The following is a 21,675-nucleotide window of genomic DNA, read 5'->3' as shown; positions in this document are numbered from 1 at the left end:
TAAAACACTATTTTCATTGAAACTGTTAACTTGTGAATACAAGACCGAATATTTTTCCTTTTGCATGAAACGCAAATTAAAGAGATACTGGAGCAATGAGATGGTCAGGCCATATGCAAGCATAATGTCTTCGTTTTTAATAACTGCCTGAGGTTTATCCATAACCTTTCTGGGGATGAGATGATGAAGTTTGTAATGATGGATAGTGCCTTTTCTGTGTTTAATAGCTCAAATATGTTGCAATATGCCACTGCTGCAATGCAAACAGCAATATGACCAATGATCGTTGAACATTGGATAACACTTTCTTTTTTTTTTCGTATATGAGATCCTCGTGTCCTATGAAATCCTATGAAATCCTTTGTATATGAAATCCATTAATCACACAAAAAGACAAACCGACACACAAAACACAAAAAACAAGGGGGGCGGCAGACAAGATGGGGAGAGAGGGGGAAGGACACAAACACAACATTTGAGAGCAGGGACATCGGGAGGATTTGGGGGGAGGTGGGAGAGGAATAAAACATATGAACACTGCAAGGACTCTGGGGTGAATTACCGGGGGTAGAAAAGATCAAGGTTTTCGATGGGGGAAGATAAGAGATGGTGGTGAACAGCTGTTTTAAAGACCTGGAGGGAGGAGTGGGATTGAAGGGAGTGGAGGAGTTTGTTCCAGAGGCGGGAGAAAAGGGGAATGAAAGAGTGAAGGTGAGCAGAGAGCCTAGACTTTGCCAGTTTAACCATAAGAAGGTTGTAGGCAGATCTTGTGCGACCTGAAGGAATATTGGGGGGACAGCACACAGAGAGAGCTGGGGGAGCAAGGCCAGAGAGGAGTCGGTAGAAGACAGAAAGACCACCAACCTGCCTGCGGTGAGTGAGTGAAAGACCCTCGGAGTTGACTACATCGCAGGAGATTCCAATGATTCTGAAAGCTTTGGCCTCAACAGCGTGAAGCCGAGCAAGGTGTGAGGCAGGAGCACCAGCCCAGAGGGGGGAACAGTATTCCATTGAGCTGCGGATGAAAGCCTTGTATGTGGTGAGGAGCTCAGGTGTGCCAAGGAAGGACTTCGCACAACGGAGGATGCCCAGTCGGCGACTGGCTTTGGAGGCCAGCTTGGAAATGTGGTTTTCCCAAGAAAGATCATGGCAGATAGTGAGACCGAAAAGCTTGAGTGACAGAACTTCTTGGAGAGGATTGTTGAGAAAGTAGATGGGAGGGTTGTCCAGTCGGTCCTTTCGGAGAGACATTGTAAGAGTGTGAGATTTGTCAGGATTGAAAGACATGTTCCACTTGTTTGACAAGTCTGTGATTTTGTCCAGGTCTGCAGAGAGTGAGGAGGCTGCAGACTGCCGATCTGAGGGATCAGGAATGGAGCGGCAGATAGTGGAGTCATCAGCAAAGAGATAGAGAGGATTTTCCAGAGAGTCGGAGAGGTCATTGATGAAGACCAGAAATAGCACAGGGCCCAGAACACTACCTTGGGGAACTCCAGCCAGAACAGGCAGGGAAGATGAGAGAAATCCATTCAGGGCCACACGTTGCCTATGACCAGAGAGGAAATCCGCAAGCCATGAGTGGAGATTTCCCTGAATACCATAGGAGGTGAGTTTGGTGAGCAGAGCTGGGTGCCAGACCGTATCGAAGGCACGTGATATGTCAAGTGAGACAGCTCTGATTTCCTGTTTGGCATTGACGACCTCCATCCATTGTTGAGACAGCAGAAGCAACATGTCCAGAGTAGAATGACCTGGTCTGAATCCAAATTGATGATCAGAGATCAAGCCATTGGAGAAGAGGAAGGATTTGATATCTGAAGCAATGATGGATTCCATGACTTTGCTGATAATTGGGAGCAGGCTGATTGGTCTGTAGTTGCAAGGATCTGTTTTTGCACCTTTTTTGTGTAAAGCGGTAATGTTTGCTGATTTCGAAGATGCTGGCAGATGACCTTGAGCAAAAGAGAGGGTGAAAAGAACAGAGAGAGGGTGAGATAGAGCGGCAGAGCAGGATTTTAGGACCCGAGGGCTGATGCCATCTGGTCCAGTTGCAGAATCAGAGTCGAGGTTTGATAAAAACTTCTCCACCTTGTCAGGAGAGAAGGACACAGAGTCCAGGAGCAGTTGGGTTCGACTGGGAAAGGTGGGAACAGAGAGAGATGGGTTTGGGACACAAGATTTTGAGGCAAACACAGAGTTGAGGCATTCGGCTTTGTCACGTGCAGTGTCAACTGTGTAGCCATTTGAGGTAAGGGAGGGGATGGAGGGGGAACAAACCCCAGAAACGGATTTGACCAGACGCCACCAGGATTTGGAGGAAGGAGACAGGTTTGAGAGTTCAATCTTGAGTGTGGAGAGATAGTGCTTCCTGGCACTCCTGAGGGTAGAAACACACTTGTTTCGAGCTTGGTGGAAGGAACTGAGATTGCCTTCAGTTGGATTTGCCTTCCAAGACGCAAAGGCAAGTTGTTTCAGGGCAACTGCCTCACCACAAGATTCAGTGTACCATGGACGGGAGGAAGGGTAAGACAACTGAAGACGAGATGGGATAAATCTGTGCATGAGAGAGAGCAGTTTGCTTTGGAAGAATTCCCAGGAAGAATTGATGTCAGAGGCATTAGAGATGGGAGACCAGTCCAGTTGATTGATGGCTGCTTGCAGACCGTGCCAGTCGGCCTGAGTGAAATGCCAGACTCGTCGGCGCTGAGGAGGCTCTCTGAGAATGGCCAGTGAGATGTCCACTTTAACAAGCACATGATCAGAAGAACCGATTGGAGCAGAAGAAGAGCAGCAGACATTTTTTTATTTTTTTTATTTTTTTGTATACAAGATCGAGGCTCGTGAAAGAGCGAACATTTATCACACAGAAAGACAAACCGACAAACCGACACATAACCGACACATAGAACAAATAACATCGGGAGCGGTAGACAAGATGGAGAGAGAGGGGGAAGGACACAAACACAACATTTTAGAGCAGGAACCGAGAGACATGGAGACATCGAGAGATCTGTGGGAGGGAGAGGGCTTTGGGGGGGAGGCATGGGAAAGGGGGTGGGAAAGGCATAAAACATATGGACACTGCCAGGACTACCAGGAAAGAAGTTGGAATTACAAACAAGGTGGATCTGGGGTGAATTAGTGGGGGTAGAAAAGATCAAGGTTTTGGATGGGGGAAGATAAGAGATGGTGGTGAACAGCTGTTTTAAAGACCTGGAGGGAGGAGTGGGATTGAAGGGAGTGTGGGAGTTTGTTCCAGAGGCGGGAGAAAAGAGGAATGAAGGAGTGAAGGTGAGCAGAGAGCCGAGATTTCGGCAGTTTAACCATCAGAGGCTTGCTGGCAGATCTTGTGCGACCTGTAGGAATATTTGGGGGACAGAGCACAAAGAGAGCTGGGGGAGCAAGGCCGGAGAGGAGTCGGTAGAAGACGGAAAGACCACCAACCTGCCTGCGGTGAGTGAGTGAGAGGCCCTTGGAGTTAGCTTCATCACGGGAGATTCCAATGATTCTGAATGCTTTGCTTTCAACAGCGTGAAGACGAGCTAGGTGTGAGGCAGGAGCACCAGCCCAGAGGGGAGAGCAGTATTCCATTGAGCTGCGGATGAAAGCCTTGTACGTGGTGAGGAGCTCAGGTGTGCCAAGGAAGGACTTCGCACGACGGAGGATGCCCAGTCGGCGACTGGCTTTGCAGGCCAGCTTGGAAATGTGGTTTTCCCAAGAAAGATCATGGCAGATAGTGAGACCCAAAAGCTTCAGCGACAGAACTTCTTGGAGAGGATTGTTGAGAAAGTAGATGGGAGGGTTGTCCAGTCGATCTTTTCGGAGAGACATAGTAAGAGTGTGAGATTTGTCAGGATTGAAAGACATGTTCCACTTGTTTGACCAGTCTGTGATTTTGTCCAGGTCTTCAGAGAGTGAGGAGGCTGCAGACTGCCGATCTGAGGGAAGAGGAATGGAGCGGCAGAGAGTGGAGTCATCAGCAAAGAGATAGAGAGGATTTTCCAGAGAGTCGGAGAGATCATTGATAAAGACCAGAAAAAGCACAGGGCCCAGCACACTGCCTTGGGGAACTCCAGCCTGAACAGGAAGGGGAGATGACATTTGCAGGGAAGTTACTGCATGTTGTTGTTTTCCTATAGTCATGAGTGTTCGCCGGTTGGTAGTAATCTCCTTTAAGAGGTGTCAACAGGCACCATAGAATATTATATTCTCACATATTTGTTCCAAGGGCCACTCATTGAAGGATTGCCACGAAACCCTGGTCAGCCTTCATTTTTAACACATTTGTTGTAATAATTCGTGTTATCACTTTCAAAATCTCAGTGAGGTTCTGCTTCATCACACCAGCTGCTCCAAGTATCACCAGCAGAATATTGGCACTCTTCAGCTTCCAATTTCTTTTCACTTCGTTTTTCAGGTTCTCATACTTGGCCATTTTTCAAAATATTGCATTATTTTTCTAATTACTGAAATTCACATTTCAACTTGGCGGGCATTTTTGACGAGTGTGAGTTGAGGTGGTCCAGATTCATATGGCAAAAAATATATATATATTTAATATATTTGTGAATTTTTCAAAACTGGACATACTTGGACATTTTTCAAAATATTGCATTATTTTTCTAATTACTGAAAATCACATTTCAACTCGGCAGGCATTTTTGACGAGTGTGAGTTAAGGTGGTCCAGATTCATATGGCAAAAATATATATATAATAATTTCTGTTGGCTGTAGGCACCTTGCTCCTCTATATCAGATGACTCTACAACCCAAAAGGCAACGAGATCAGAGGTAATTTAGAGGTTGTGCCAGATTATCGTTTTTTCATCCAATTTCTTCAAATTTGAAATATTTTTCTTCAAGTTTGGATCACAAGTATTGTTCACAGGATTGTGGTTAGTGTTTTAGCCTTCTGTCAAAAGTTATCGGCCAATTTGCTTCAGACAAAGCTAAAATGTACATGAAGCGTGGCTGTTGCACAAGCCAACATTTTTAAACCGATGGTTCAGTTCATTAAAAAGTCAACTTATGGCAAAACCTCGAAATGTTACTGAAATAAGGTAAACTTTGGCACAAATACTTTTTAAGCAACACCTAACAGGGGTGACTATATCCAAGATTAAAATTCAGAATTTCATTTTTGGACCACCCTAGATGATTCATTCTTAACAAGTCTTTAGCAAAAACTGACAGGATAGATGCTATTGTTTTTGGCCTGCATGACAATCCAAATTACTCTTTGGCAATTTTTAAAAGCACCAAGGTGGGAGAAGAGAATAGAGGGGTTGCAAACAATTAAAAATATCAGATGTGAGCATTTAGGTCGGATACACTAAATGTTCCACAAACTCTCCGAGTTTAACAAAAGGGGAAAAAGTCTGAAGTGAATAGTGATAAGTATGAATTAAAATCAAAGAGATTGTCAGTTCAGGATCCACGAGACAGGCCAGTACATAAGGCAATATGAAGGTAGATGGAGGACGAAACACCAAGATGTGCAACAAAGTTGCATGTGATAGTCTGGCACCACACCATGATCTCCAAACCCTCTGTTTATGGCATCCAAGGCCAACTCCTCTCATGGATCACTGACTTCCTCCACTCCCACAGTCAGTGTTTAGCTCTTAATAGTATCCTCTCATCTCTTCTCCTTGTCAAGGCTGGAGTGCCCCAAGGCAGTCTTGGGCCCATTCTTGTTGCTCTTCCTCATTAATGAGCTATTATTGATTACCTGGAAAATCCTGCTCATCGCTTTGCTGATAATTCCACCCTCTGCCATATCATCGCTCATCCTTTGGACAGGCAGGCAGCAGCCTCTTCCTTCTCTATAGACCAGACCTTAATGGAATCAGGAACTGATCCAACACTTGGAATATGTCTTTTAACCCCGACAATTCCCACACTCTCACTCTGTCTCTCCGAAAGGACAATGTGGCAAACCCTCTGATCTACTTCCCAAACAAACCACTTGAATAGGTTAAGTCACTCAACCCTTTCGGCCTCACCATCAACCATGATCTTTCTTGGGCAGACCGTATTTCCAAGATTGACTCCAAAGCCAGCTATAGACTGGGCATCCTTCCTCATGCAAGATCTTTCCTTGGCCAATCCACAATTTTGACAACCTAAGCAAATTTATGGAGTACTGCACCCCCTTTGGTCTGGTACCCCCACATCTCACATCTTGCTATTCTTGGTGCTGTGGAAAGCAAGGCCCTCAAAATCATTGGGATCTCCCACAATGAAGCTGATTGTCTAGGAAAGTTACTTTCACATTGCAGACAGGTTGGTAGCCTCTCCCTTCTCTTGGCTCTGCCCCTCCTAGGTTTCTGCAAGGCGTACATAGTCTGCCGGTAACCTTATTCTTGTTAAACTCCCAAAATCCAGGCTCAGTGCTCACTTTCACTCATTTGTTCCTCTTTTCTCTCGCCTGTAGAACCAACTTCCTCATTCTGTTCAGTCCCATTATTCCCTCCAGAACATCAAGACAGCTGTTCTCCACTACCTCAGGTCATCCCCCTCTCCATCATCTCTTTTTGTTTGTTAGTTGGTTGGTTTGTTCGTTTTATGTTTCTTCCCAGCTTTCCTCTTCCTCTTCTGGTTGTGTTTTGTTCAGCTTGCATGTAGCTTTATCACCCCAATTTGTCCTTTCCCCTCACCGCCCCCCCCCCACCCCCACCCCCTTGATCTCACTCTCACTTCTACACTGCTGATTGGTGTTTCCCCCTTCCCATTTTGTTCCCTTCCATTCTGCTATAGCTCTTCCACAAGCCTCAATCACGCATCGAAAAAAACTACTGTCGAACTGTTGATAATTATACCAACAACATCATTCCAATTCCATTAGGTTAACTTAAAAAAACAAAAAAACAAAAACAAACAGCAAACATTACTTATAACAAATATTCCCACTCACATTGATCATTAAAGCAAGATGCTGTATATCTTTTTGAGAAAGCATGCGATAATAGCAAGGTTCTTGAGAAACCTGAAGAAGGGCCACGGCAGCTCCAAGCCGCATATGTGCTCGACTCGCCAAACTAACAAAAGGGAAAAGAGTATATTTTAGTCCTCTTAGTATTTTGTAATCATCTGGAATATTAGTCAGTACAACAAACTATGACAATGAAGCAAAGCTACACACACAAAAAGGTACCATAATGAAACGTTACTAAGAACCACCTTTAGAGGCCATTTTTCCCCGCAGAGCAGGGGTTGGCCTTTTTCGGGCACCGTGGTCCCTTTTTGAAGCAATGTTTTATGGCCGGATGAAAAAATGAATTATGGCATAATGAAACGTTACTGAAATGCAGAATTTAAAATTTCTCAAAGTTTTGCAGAATTTTTTGCATATGTGCCAGGAGATTACTTTACATACTTTGCTGTGCCTTTGTGTGTACAGCTGTTCTGACATGAGTTTTTTTTTTTTTTTTACATCCGACAGGAGGTGGCTCATGCTTTCTGTTTCTACCTCGCAGAATCTCCACTTGTCTGATTGCTCAGTCTTGCCATTTTCTTAAAGCCATTGGTTTAGTGTCCTTGATCTTGCAGGGTATTTAGAATGATTTGTTCTCCATCCCAGTTGAGCTGCCCTCCTCTTAGCCATTCCAATGAGCATTCTTGGCCTATTTTTGTACTCTGGAATGTTGTGGGTATGGTTCCTTACCAGGCTCCTGTCTCATTTCTGTATATACAATTTGTTGAATGCATGGAAATCGCTTCATGTGATTATAGGTACATACCAATAAGGTGTCTAAAGTAAAATTTCATCCCAAGATATTGCATGTTAACATCCTTTTTTCTCACCCAAGACATCCCAAGGAACAAAAAGACACCAACCAAGTGGAGAATTGGGGGTGGGTGGGGGAGGGGAGTGCACGGTCGCCTTGTCGGCCAGCACACGGATCCAAGTAAACTTCCACTAAACGTTTGTCTTTGTTCAGAATCCACCCGGTGAACCTACGCACTTTTATTGTGAACTGAATTTCCACGAAACATCACAACATAGAGGCATTGGGGGAGGTGGATTCTGTTCAATCATACAATCTTCGCAATAGCCCACTCCTCCACCATTTTAACTCGCACTCCACCTCCACAAGCTCCATCCACGACCATTGACGGTAAGTACAGTACTTGACCAAGTACTTGACATGTTACGTTTTTATTAATATGATTTTATTTACTTTTTTTGTTTGTTAGGGACTGTATATTATTTTATAATTAGGATGTCATTGAATTGAATTTTGTACAAAAAAAGAAGTTTTTTTTGGGACTCATTAGTGGTGTTTTTAGTGCAAAATTTTTTTTGACTTAGGACACAATAAATGTTATTTACATTAATTTCAATGGGCCAATGTTGTTTCCGACATTTCAATGGGTCAAAGTTGAATGAAATCCTGTACTGGTCAATATAATTTGCATTGTTGGTTTATAAAGAGTTGATAGAGGCATTTGCTGGCAAAGTCATGAAAATAATATTTTGTGTTTTGTTAAGTACAATTTGGTTACTATCCTGATCAAATTAACATTATTTTTGACTACAATTGATTAGCAAAAACAATACAATTGTTCTACTGATTGATGTACAGCAGTTAAGATCAATCAAGTACGATACATTCATAAGAGAGTTGTAGGGAAACAATGGTGACACGGTTCTCGGATTTGATTCCGAAAACTTCAATACTCTGCCAAACAGCAATTTGCTAAATAAATATCGTTCTCACCTGAGATATCCCCAGTTTTCCACGACGCCTTCAGTACGAATCACCCAACAAAATAAATTGAGAATCAGTTTTGCTTTGTTGTCTGTGACATGCTGACTGAGCAGCCATAATGTAAGGCATTTCAATCCTTGCAGCTGTAAATGAATGCAAGAGAAGTGAAAGTCAGATCGAAATTAGTTAACATCAAGCACTATTTATTTATTCTGTAAACAAATGTGGTGGATATTTTAACACCTTCTTAGACTGTGTGCATCATGCACACACACATCAAATCCCCTTGTCCTCCCTCCTCCCTCACTTTCCTCCTTCTGGTACAAATAACATATTGATAAAGGTTTGAACAAACAGGAAATGCAAAGTACTGTATTTGCTTGCATTGTCACAGCAGAGTATGACTAAAGTGGGTTGGAAGTTCTATTCACAAAAATATTTTAATGCGAAGTTAACCTTATGTTAATCCTCTCTGAGTGTTCATCAATTCAATCATGACTGGTGATGAAGTCATATTTGTGATGGGTACAAGAGTGGGAGACGAGGCCGATAGCCACTGAGAAGCATGGGCGGACTGGCCATAGGGCATTTGGGCAATGCCCGGTGGGCTGGGACCGCTGGGTAAAAAATGGGCCGCTGGGCTGGATAAAAAAACTGCTGAAAAAAAATTTGTCACGGAAAACTTCTGTCTCCATCCCCGGGGATTCCCCGCTAAATATCAAAAGTTCAAAAGGTCGCCCCTGACGCCTCATTATAATTACTAGCAACGGTACCCGCCCAGTAACACGTACCAGAGAAAACAAATCGTTTGCGCAATCTCCAATATTCGATGTGTTCACGGTTTGAATTACGTAATGTAACGTTTGTGACGATGTTTGTGACTTTTGTGTTCACGGTAGTGTTTGATGTGACGGTGTGAACGTAATTTCGTAATGTTTTTCGTTTTTATTTTCGTAATCGTTTAATGAACGTAAGAATAATGTTTAATGATCATTAGATGAATGAATGAATGTTATGACTTATGAATAATGCCATGGCATCGCGTTGGCAGCAGTGACAATATAAAAATGTTTGCCAATAACTTCAAAGAGAGAAAAGGAACTTTTATCAGCAATGTCGTGTATCCTGAAGTTCGAAGCTGAAGAAGAGGAACCGTACAAAATCATTCAATTTTTTTTTCTAAAAAAAAGTGTACAGTTGATATCACGAATTGAAACCTCGATGCAATAATATTTACTGATATGAACAGTGATGTGGTTTTTTAAAAATTGAAATTCTAAAAATACTGTTTAGATTTTGATGATTTGCGTGTGATATTTAAAATAAATCGCGCCTCCTAATTGAAGCCCCGCCCTTAGGGCGGGTACCGTTGCTCGTCATATATAATGGCGACACAACAATTTTTACCGCTTTGCTTTGAAGAACGGGAATGAAGGGGGAGGAGTGTGTTAATATGTCTGGTTGAAGGCTGTGGCGCTGTGAGGTGAGGGGGTTTTAAGCCAGATTTTAGTCTTACAGCCGCCATGTTGGTGCTCACTGTCACTGCGATGCGAAGCGAAAGACGCCTCAGAGCTGTTTCATTCACAATCGCTATGTCGTATGTACTCCCGATACGTGTTTCCTTCATTGTAAAAACTACCAAATCAACAGTTAAAAGGATTTTGAGCCGATAGGCCAAGTAAGTTTAGATAGGTCTACTCCCTACTGATCTAGTATTGATAACAATGTCGCGAACTGACTTACGATGCAAAAAAAATAAAATTTCAGCATCTGCATCTGTAACCAACAATAGATAAAGCAAACCAGAAGAGAAGAATGGGTCATGGTGGAGTGAGTGCAGATGATGGTGCAGCAAACATGCAGGGGTGCTACAAAGGTTTCAGTACTCTGCTATCAAAGGAAGCTCCAATGCAGATCCATGTTTGGTGCCACGCACATGTGTTAAATCTCGTTGTGACCGAAGCTACAAGTGTTGTGGTGACTAGCGCATCACTGTTCTCACTACTGAATGACATTGCAGTATTCTTTCGGGAATCTTATCAGCGAATGAACATCTGGAGTCGACACTCTACTACTGTGAAACGAATGGGAACTATCGGAGAAACTAGATGGTGGTCAAAGGATGCCGCCTTGAAGAAGGTTTTTGGTTCATTCAACAACCCAATTGGAGCGCTTTTCATGGAAGTTATCACCACTCTTAATGCCATACTAGTTGCTGACCAGATCCAAGCAGCTGTTAAGGCCAAGGTGAAGGGATACATTGCCAGTCTCCTGCAGTTTGAAACAATTCTGACTGCACAAGTATATCTGCAAGTATTCTCCCACACTACAGCGCTCTCCAAGTATCTACAAACTGTGCAATTGGATCTGCTGACTGTGCACCGGTTGGTGGATGAATTGCTAGAGAATATGCAGATGTTACGGGATGACTTCCAAGCTTGTCATGATGCAGCTGCAAAGTTTGTTCAATGGGCTAATGACCAGCTGGATGAAATGGATGTAAATCTTGTTATGGAAGAGTCCCTTCCTATAAAACGGCAAAGACAGCACAAACGTATTGATGGCGAACTGTCCATAGATGAGGCTACATCAGCTTCTGACCCATTAAAGAAGTATCGCATTGAAGTGTACAACCGAATAGGGGACACTATTGTGAGCAGCATTGAGCAGCGGTTTGACAGATCAGCAACATCAACATTGTATGCTGATCTCTCACTTCTTCACCCAAGGAACTTTGATCAAGTGCCATCGGGAGCTATGGAAGAGCTGCATAAACATTTGCTGAGATTTGATGATGGTGTCACTGCGGAACAACGACGAAAAGAACTGCGAAGCCTTGTAGAACAATGGTCAACACTGAAACAATCAGAAGCAGATGCTTATACAGTGCAGGAGGACAGTGAGTCTGAACAGGACAGGAAGACTCTGCCAAGTACATGTAAGTCATGTAAAGCCTGTCCTCTCTGCTGCTACAAGGTGCTCCTCAAGTTGAACCTCTTCACTGATGCCGACAAGAGCATTGGGCTTGCCTACAAGCTGCTGCTTATGCTGCCTGTGTCACAAGTGGCATGTGAACGGCCTTTCTCTGCTTTGAAGAGAATCAAAAGCCGTCTGCGAAGTACAATGACACAAGAACATCTTGAGGCGTTCATGTTGATGTCTGTGGAAAAATGGATCCTGGCCAAACTTGAAACTAAGGATATCATTGATGGTGTGCCTGCCAGAAGCAGCGAACTGCGCAGGCACCTACTCTCTTAGACATGACATGTGCTTGTGTTACTGAAAATAAATTTAATTTTTAGTGGATTTTATTTAGTTTTTTTTTTTTTCAAGCATTTCGTCTATTTTCTCAGATAAGCAACATATAAATGAATAATGGGCCGACCGAGGTGAAGGATGCCCGGGCCGGTTTTAAGACCCAGTCCGCTACTGCGTGAGAAGCCTGTCCCTCTTTGGTCACAGTAGGCTGAGATTGGTGTCCCATGTTAAGTGACATCATGCCGTCTCTGTTTTCATAGCCGTTCATGTGTTATTCTTGACCTGTCAGCAGCATCGCTCCCCTTACGGATTGCATTGTGCCATGAATGTCTGTCCTGGGCAATGGTCTCCCAATTTTCCAGTGGGATTTCCTAAGCCTTAAGGTTGTGTTTGATGACGTCTTTGTAGTGAAGGTCCACCCTGTGTCCTACTCTCTGCACCAACCTGATAAAATAGAACAAATTTAGTTAGCCTTGAATCTTCCATGAATACCCAGGGAAGTTGTTTTTTGAGTAGGATGGTCTCCACACTGGGCATGTTTACATGCCTGAGCACTTCTCCGTTTGTGATTTTATCTTACCATGAGATTTCAAGGTATCGGAGATGGTGTTGCTGTACATGTGGCATCTATACAGTGTGAATGTCTTTGCTGAGTACAAGATTATACTGAGGACAATGGCCTGATAGACTTCACACTTTGTAGCAGTGCAATTGCCATGCTCTGACCAGATTCTTTAACGGAGGATTTAAAAACAGAAGTGGCACCCTGAATACATCGGGACATTTCTGCATTGAAGCTGTTGTCAATATATACAATACTGCAAAGATAGGTGAACTTCTCTACCACCTTGGGGATGCCATCGAGCTATGTATACTGTAGGTTCATAGTACTGGTCATTTGGCCTTGGTTGGAAAAAAAACCTCTGTCTTTCATATGTTGATGGTAAGACGAGAGCTTGTGTCAGCAGTAGAAAATGGTCAGTGATTTCCTGGATCTCATCAAGGGAATGCCCTACTAGCACCAAGTCATCTGCATATAGGAAGTTATGTACAAAGATTTCTCGGATCTTACTTTGGCTTTCAGTCCAGCAAGTCTCAGTCTCATCAGATCTGGATTGAATACATACACCGTCTTCAAGGTCTTTGGAGGTGTCCTTAAGCACAGCAGCAAGAAATATTGTGAACAAAGTAGGTGCAAGTACGCATCCCTGTTTGACTACATGGCTGACTGGAAATGGAAATGAAGACAGACTTCCAATCAAGACTTGCCCTTTCATGTCTTGGTGAAACTGACAGACTCTGGTGACAAACTTCTCTGTGCAATTGAGAGTTAATCCTGTCTGCCATAATGTCTGTGATGACAGTGATTCCTGTCTGCTAGAGCTTGTATCTCTTCAGTCTTTTTACTTCACCAGTGATTTTTCATCAGGTAAAGTTGCTCCTGAAGTTTTGCTTTTGCCGACTTGATGCGTTGTGTTGTTGCCCTGGTGGCTGGAGTTGGCAGCATCGCTCCGTAGCTTTGCATTTTTGTTCCAGGAGCACCTACATCTGCAAATTGTTTTCATCAAAACAATCAGTGGAGCGTGGATGTGGAAGCCTAAGGTCCTGTCAGAGATGCTGTAGACTGTTTCCCTCAGGTGGTTCCATTGAACGTCGTTCACATCATCATCAATGCTGATAGGGGTTGGACTGAAAGCATCTGCTAGACTAGTTTGCAAAGCTTGACTTACTAGGGGCTCATTCAGTTTCTCCACATCAAATTTCTTTCTGATTTTATGAGCGTTCTTTCCTCTTAGGAAGTTTTATCTGAAACTTCAGGCTAGCACAGAGTAAAAGATGACCTGTAGAGCACTCTGTGCCTTTCATGACTCAGTTATACAGACATCTGCAAGGTCATGCCTCCGCACAATCATGGATGCCAGCACCTTTAGCATGGATGTTCAGGTGTGCAGCGCGTTTTGGTGAAGTGTGAAGAAAGTGTTGGTAACTGCCAGGTCAGGTTTTGTTTTTTAAGGGGAAAAAGGAAATTTTCAAGCTTACATTTTTCTACAGCAAATGCAGTCAATAAGTTATTACCGTCAGTTTTCCAAGCCGTTACGTTATAATGATGGTAAGTCTATTGTTCTGACCATATAATCATAAAAGATAAAAATTACAAAATACCCATTTCATTATGTAATTTAATATTACACCCCAAAGACAAAGTTGCGTGGCTGTAGTGAATTCCACAACTGCTTCAAATTTAATAGTCATATCGTAGTTCTAGTCGAGTCAGTGTGGCTGTGTCCGATACAAAACATGCTTTTAATGTAGTCTTTACACTTCATAGTCCATTTACAATACATACAGTTTTTCAGCTCCACAACTTCAAATGTTGGCTAAGAGTTGGATTTTTCCTTCAAACTCTTGAACCTTTTCTCCCAGCAATTCATATTTGTCTTTAGATGCTCGTCTTAGAGTGTTGGCCTTAAGCAATTGGATAAAACTATGTAGCTGCTCTGCCTTTTCAGATGATGAATCAGCATCCTTCATCAGTATGGCTACATCACTCTCCAGCTGTTTTCTCTTTCTCCTCAGCACTTTTTTTTTTTTTTTTGTATACAAGATCGAGGCTCGTGAAAGAGCGAACATTAATCACACAGAAAGACAAACCGACACATAAAACAAATAACATCGGGAGCGGTAGACAAGATGGGGAGAGAGGGGGAAGGACAGAAACACAACATTTGAGAGCAGGGACCGAGAGACATGGAGACATCGAGAGATCTGTGGGAGGGAGAGGGCTTTGGGGGGGGGGAGGCATGGGAATGGGGGTGTGGGAGAGGTATAAAACATATGGACACTGCCAGGACTTCCAGGAAAGAAGTTGGAATTTCAAACAAGGTGGATCTGGGGTGAATTAGTGGGGGTAGAAAAGATCAAGGTTTTGGATGGGGGAAGATAAGAGATGGTGGTGAACAGCTGTTTTAAAGATCTGGAGGGAGGAGTGGGATTGAAGGGAGTGTGGGAGTTTGTTCCAGAGGCGGGAGAAAACAGGAATGAAAGAGTGAAGGTGAGCAGAGAGCCGAGATTTCGGCAGTTTAACCATCAGAGGGTTGCTGGCAGATCTTGTGCGACCTGTAGGAATATTTGGGGGACAGAGCACAGAGAGAGCTGGGGGAGCAAGGCCGGAGAGGAGTCGGTAGAAGACAGAAAGACCACCTACCTGCCTGCGGTGAGTGAGTGAAAGGCCCTCAGAGATAGCTTCTTCGCGGGAGATTCCAATGATTCTGAAAGCTTTGGTTTCAACAGCGTGAAGCCGAGCTAGGTGTGAGGCAGGAGCACCGGCCCATAGGGGAGAACAGAATTCCATTGAGCTGCGGATGAAAGCCTTGTATGTGGTGAGGAGCTCAGGTGTGCCTAGGAAGGACTTCGCACGACGGAGGATGCCCATTCGGCGACTGGCTTTGGAGGCCAGCTTGGAAATGTGGTTTTCCCAAGAAAGATCATGGCAGATAGTGAGACCCAAAAGCTTGAGCGACAGAACTTCTTGGAGAGGATTGTTGAGAAAGTAGATGGGAGGGTTGTCCAGTCAATCTTTTCGGAGAGACATAGTAAGAGTGTGAGATTTGTCAGGATTGAAAGACATGTTCCAATTGTTTGACCAGTCTGTGATTTTGTCCAGGTCTTCAGAGAGTGAGGAGGCTGCAGACTGCCGATCTGAGGGAAGAGGTATGGATCAGCAGAGAGTGGAGTCATCAGCAAAGAGATAGAGAGTATTTTCCAGAGAGTCGGAGAGATCATTGATAAAGACCAGAAAAAGCACAGGGCCCAGCACACTGCCTTGGGGAACTCCAGCCTGAACAGGAAGGGGAGATGAGAGAAATCCATTCAGGGCCACACGTTGACTACGACCAGAGAGGAAGTCCGCAAGCCATGCATGGAGATTTCCATGGATACCATAGGAGGAGAGTTTGGTGAGCAGAGCTGGGTGCCAGACCGTATCGAAGGCATGTGATATGTCAAGGGAGACAGCTCTGATTCCCTGTTTGGCATTGAGGACCTCCATCGATTGTTGAGACAGCAGAAGCAGCATGTCCAGAGTAGAGTGACCAGGTCTGAAACCAAATTGATGATCAGAGATCAAGCCATTGGAGAAGAGGAAAGATTTCATATCCGAAGCAATGATGGATTCCATGACTTGGCTGATAATTGGGAGCAGGCTGATTGGTCTGTAGTTGCAAGGATCTGTTTTTGCACCTTTTTGTGTAAAGCGGTAATGTTTGCTGATTTCCAGGATGCTGGCAGATGACCTTGAGCAAAAGATAGGGTGAAAAGAACAGAGAGAGGGTGAGATAGAGCGGCAGAGCAGGATTTTAGGACCCGTGGGCTGATGCCGTCTGGTCCAGTTGCAGAATCAGAGTCGAGGTTAGACAAAAACTCCTCCACCTTGTCAGGAGAGAAGGACACAGAGTCCAGGAGCAGTTGGGTTCGACTGGGAAAGGTGGGAACAGAGAGAGATGGGTTTGGGACTAAAGATTTTGAGGCAAACACAGAGTTGAGGCATTCGGCACCTGAACCTCTTCCCCTCTTCCAGTAGTGTGGGGACCCTGATTATTCAGACAGATAATTTATCAGTAAATGTTAGACATTAAAAGACATTACTATAATTTTGTTTTTACAATAATTACAATGTACAATGACATTAATAGACAATGGACAAATCAACACAGTATATGGGATTTTGACCTCAAATCACAATATCGTAAAGTATGTGCTCAGATGTGGGAATTTGGGAAGACCAAATCCAGACAAATTTTTATGATGGTTAACATGAAACAACTTTACATTCTTACCCTTGCTTGTGTTCCATTGCTCAAATTTTCTTTGTCTGTCCAATGCTCATCACTTTCCTTTTCTGGGAACTAAGAAAAAAAATTGAGATCACAATTCTAATATTATTAAAGAGCAGGAAGTGTTGACAAAGTTAGTTTGGTTATTATTGCAGTGCTGTACATTACCTGTAGGATGAAGAGTTTGGGTTTGAATGTTAAGGTTAGAACTGGAGTTAGTTATCGACTCTTTATACTCTTCGACATGAGGAATGCTTTGGCAATCACCACATTTAAAACTGGTTTAATGTTTTATTGAGAGAACGGACAAGTGAAAAGTTAGGCCCACTATTGTAATGGCAGACATTTGCAAATCTTAATGAAAATGTTATTGATGGAGATCATAGGAAACCCCCCCAAAAATCCATAACAACCTCTAAAAGGCTAATACAATTATTTTAAATAAACAATTGAAACAAATTTTGTAATAAATTTTTACACAACAATGAAAAAAAAAACTATTAACTCTTTATACACTTAAAGTATAAATCTTTTGTAGGAAATAAGTGCATAAAGATTTCTTAAAGGTCTATAATATGTATTGCTTGTTCATCAAAATTCTATCCGTCGAATTTACGAAAGGCTTCAGACTTTAGCGAGCATCTTGCTAACCCATGCCTAACCCTTAAACGCTGACAAAAACATCATTGTACACGCACAGCAAAACACACGTTTAAACAGTAATTTACGAATGGGAGCTAAACAGCCGATTAGCCTGTGAAACACCACCCATATCTCCAACATCCAATTTTAAATGATGCACTTGCATAGACTCAAAGGGCTAGATAATTATTCGACCACATTGTATTATTATTGTATAGGTCGATTGTATTATTGTACAATTGTTGGAGGGGATTCAACGCATCGCTCCTCATCGTAGGTTGATCGAGGTCATCTTGCATTAGATTCAGCAGCCAACAAATAGATTCCATCCATCCGTCCATTGAGATTATCCATCCCTCCTTCCACTCATCCATCCATCCCTTCATCCATTCATCCCTCCAACCATTCATCCCTCCAACCATTGATCCCTCCAACCATTGATCCCTCCAACCATTGATCAAGGAAAAGACAATCTGTGAATGGGTACAATCTCTGTATCCGAGCTAGAGATTCCCATACATATGTTGGAACCCATCTGTGGATCGGTCCCATCGGCCGATGGGTCTGACCCATCTGTGGATGCACGAGAAATGACAATGCAGACCCATCGGCCGATGGGTCTGCGCCATCTGCGGATGTGTTGTTCACCTTGAAGGAATGTGTTGACAGAATGGTGCTCTTCAATCAGGTACACAGTCATTGGAATTACATGTGGTAGGAATTTAACAGAGATGATTTTTAAATGTTTAACAGATTAAACTACATGTCACGGACTGCTTTATAAACATTTATGACATCAATTGCTTATTTTTAGGTTCAAATAAATATACTCATCCACCATTGATGCATAGGAAACACAGATGGGTTCACCTTCAAGGTGAACAACACATCCGCAGATGGCGCAGACCCATCGGCCGATGGGTCTGCATTGTCATTTCTCGTGCATCCACAGATGGGTCAGACCCATCGGCCGATGGGACCGATCCACAGATGGGTTCCAACACATATACCACTCTTAGTGGGGCGGCTTAGCCCAAATATTCAAAAGAATTGCGCATTTTGTGATACAAGCACCAAATTTGGCACAAATGTACATTAATATGTTGCGAACATTTTCAGATATTGGGCCACTTGAAATTCTCTCTTTATGTCCGCCATATTGGATTTCAAAATGGCCGCCACTTGAAATCTACATTTGCTATTATCTCTGGACGTAATGCAGCTATTGACTTGATTCTGGTATCTAAATGTATGTTTTTGGGGGCAAGGAATCCAATGGTACCAATTTCAACTTAATATTATCTATCACAGTCTGTTATATAATTTTATTTGGAAATTATCTAGGCAAATATTGGATTCAACACAATACTTTGAAAAGAATGTCTTAGTTCTGTAAATATAAATAAATAAATAAACTATACTAAATCACTAGTAACAACTCAGACAAGCTCATATATACTGGCAGTCTAAAATATAAATTCATATCCCATTAGGAAACAAAGTGACCCATTCATTTGTGTTTTTCATATGCATATTTTATGTAACATTACATTCATATTGTCAATAAATACCAAACATGCATAATCCCCTTTTCCTAGACCCTTTAAGCCATCTTTTGTGTTTCTAGAGTACAGAAATTTCTTGTATAGGCTTCCATCTGTCTTGTTTCCTTAACAATGCACTGTAGCATGTCTTTAACAATGTTTACAAACATGACTCCACTACATGCAGTATATATAACAAAATGTTAACATTATATCATTGTATCGTTGCAGATTCAGAAGACAGTTCCACCATGTCCAAGAGCTTCAGACTAGCTGATGTTGAGCGAACTTCACCATCAACATCACAGCACCTCACCACAACTGACTGGAAGTTATGCCTTATATGTCAAGAGGACAAGACGGAGACACTGACCAAACCTGACCAATCAAAGAGAAAAGACATTGGGAGTGGGTACAGTTCACTCGCAGAGAACTTGGTCAAATTCAGTGAACTTGGAGAGCTTCCAGGATCATTTCACCTGGAAAGACTCGATGATGGTCATGGCATTGAAGCTGCGATGGTTGCACACGGTGCAAAATATCATCAGACATGCAGGCTCCAGTACAACAACACCAAACTGCAGAGAGCACAAAAGAGAGCACTCAAGAAAGAATGTGAGAGCGATGAGGAACAAGCTGCATGCAAACGCACCAGGTTACATTCACGCTCATCGAGTACAGAGAAGAAGGTCCCAGAAAATTGTTTCTTCTGTGAACAACCTGCTGGGGCTGACAGTCTTCGGAAAGCTGCAACATTCCAAATGGACAAACGGGTGCGTGCCTGTGCAACCCTTCTTGGTGATACAGAACTGCTGGGCCGTCTCAGTGGTGGGGACATGATAGCGTTGGACGCCCAGTATCACCCACGGTGCTTGATAGGACTTTACAATCGCACAAGAAAGGCCCAGTCAACAGGATCACAGGACACAAAACAAGAGCGAGCAATGTCGGCAGTTGTCTTCGCTGAACTCGTCCTCTACATTGAAGAAACCAGACAAGATGAGGAGACGGCACCAGTATTCAGATTGGCTGACCTTGTCCAGCTCTATCAGTCCAGAATGGAACAGCTAGGAGTCCAGCTCGACACGAGAGTCCACTCCACACGACTGAAACAGAGACTGTTGGCTCAGTTTCCTGACATGCGGGCACACACCAAGGGGAGAGACATCCTGATGGCATTTGAAGAAGATGTCGGTGCTGCTCTTGCCAAAGCCTGCGAGCTGGACAGTGATAGTGATGCAGTCCATCTTGCCCATGCTGCACAGATTGTTCGCCGTCACATGTTTGGAGAAGCCAAGCCCTTCACAGGATTCCCTGAAGTATGTCAAGAAGAATCTGTGCCACCGTTGCTGCTTGCCCTAGTCAGTATGATCCTAGAGGGAACCAGCATCAAGGAACAGATGGCAGACACTAACCCTGCAGCAATTGCCACAGCTCAGATACTGAAGTTCAACAGCATCAAACACAAGCAAACACGTGGCACCACATCATCCACCAGTGTCAGGCACAGTGTTGCACAGAGACTCATGTCTCCTGTATTGTGCTTGATGGAGCAGCCATCGTCCAGATGCTGAAGCCGGCTGCATCAAAGACCTTTGAAGAGTATGCACAACAGATCTTCATCCCATATATGTCCACGAAGCTGCAAACAGTGTCACGCCTGGATCTGGTCTGGGATACTTACCTTGCTGATTCACTGAAAGGTAGTACACGTGCAAAGCGGGGACAAGGTGTGCGGAGACGTGTGGTGGCTGCCGCAGCCATACCAGGAAACTGGCAGAACTTCCTATGAGTGGACAGCAACAAGACCGAGCTGTTCAGGTTCCTCTCAGCAGCTCTCATGGAATGGTTTGACCAGGAGGACAAGCAACTCGTCATTACTGATGGAGAGGCAGTGCTCAGCAAGCCACTACTGCCAGATCTGACCTCACTCGCCCCATGTAACCATGAAGAGGCTGACAGTCTGATGTTGCTGCATGCATCTCACGCAGTCCAGCATGGACACCATGCAATACTCATCCGGACTGTAGACACCGATGTTGTGGTGCTGGCAGTGTCCCTGGCACAGGAGTTGCAACCAGAAAACAAACTGTGGCTGGCATTCGGAACAGGCCAGAGTTTCCGATACCTAGCAGCACACGAAATAGCAGCTGGATTGGGACGAGAGAAGGCTCGTGCACTGCCAATGTTCCACGCTCTAACTGGATGAGACACTGTGTCTAGTTTTCATAGACATGGCAAGAACACTGCGTGGGCAGTCTGGACGGAACTGCCAGAACTCACTGAGGCGCTGCTGCTGCTGTCCTCTGCACCTCGTGACATACCAGACGATGCAATGCGCATCATCGAGAGGTTCGTGATCCTGTTGTATGATCGAACCAGCAAATGCACAGACATTGACAAGGCCAGGAGGAAACTCTTCGCAAGGAAGAACAATGTGCAGCTCATCCCTCCAACGAAGGCAGCTCTGGAGGAACATGTCAAGAGGGCAGTGTATCAAGGTGGACATGTGTGGGGTCAGATACTGCTGCCAGCACCAGAGCTCCCTCCACCAACCAACTGGGGTTGGTCAAGGACTGGAGAAGGACAGTACACACCTTACTGGACCAGGCTAACTGAGGCAGCTCACAGCTGCATTGAGCTGGTTTCTTGCAAGTGCAAGAAAGGGTGTGTGAGGCGCTGCA

At 43.8% G+C, this 21,675-nt stretch overlaps 1 protein-coding gene across 1 annotated transcript in view; it reads right to left on the bottom strand.

Annotated features, from left to right (window-relative positions):
- The window catches only part of LOC144891394 (sister chromatid cohesion protein PDS5 homolog A-like), a 189,640-nt gene that overhangs the window by 40,574 nt on the left and 127,391 nt on the right, over positions 1–21,675 (bottom strand). Inside the window, exons 3-5 of the mRNA XM_078774905.1 lie at positions 16,809–16,877; positions 8,725–8,858; positions 6,918–7,041 (exon numbers count right to left, since the gene is read on the bottom strand). Coding sequence (XP_078631031.1) covers positions 6,918–7,022 — 105 coding nt within the window. The 5' untranslated portion in view covers positions 7,023–7,041; positions 8,725–8,858; positions 16,809–16,877. The remainder of the gene's footprint in view (positions 1–6,917; positions 7,042–8,724; positions 8,859–16,808; positions 16,878–21,675) is intronic.

Source organism: Myxine glutinosa, chromosome 1, assembly GCF_964187855.1.
Source record: "Myxine glutinosa chromosome 1, kmMyxGlut1.1, whole genome shotgun sequence".
In the NCBI taxonomy this organism is placed as follows: Eukaryota; Metazoa; Chordata; class Myxini; order Myxiniformes; family Myxinidae; genus Myxine; species Myxine glutinosa.
The sequence above is the reverse complement of the archived record's forward strand: the minus strand, read 5'-3'. Positions and strand labels throughout refer to the sequence as shown.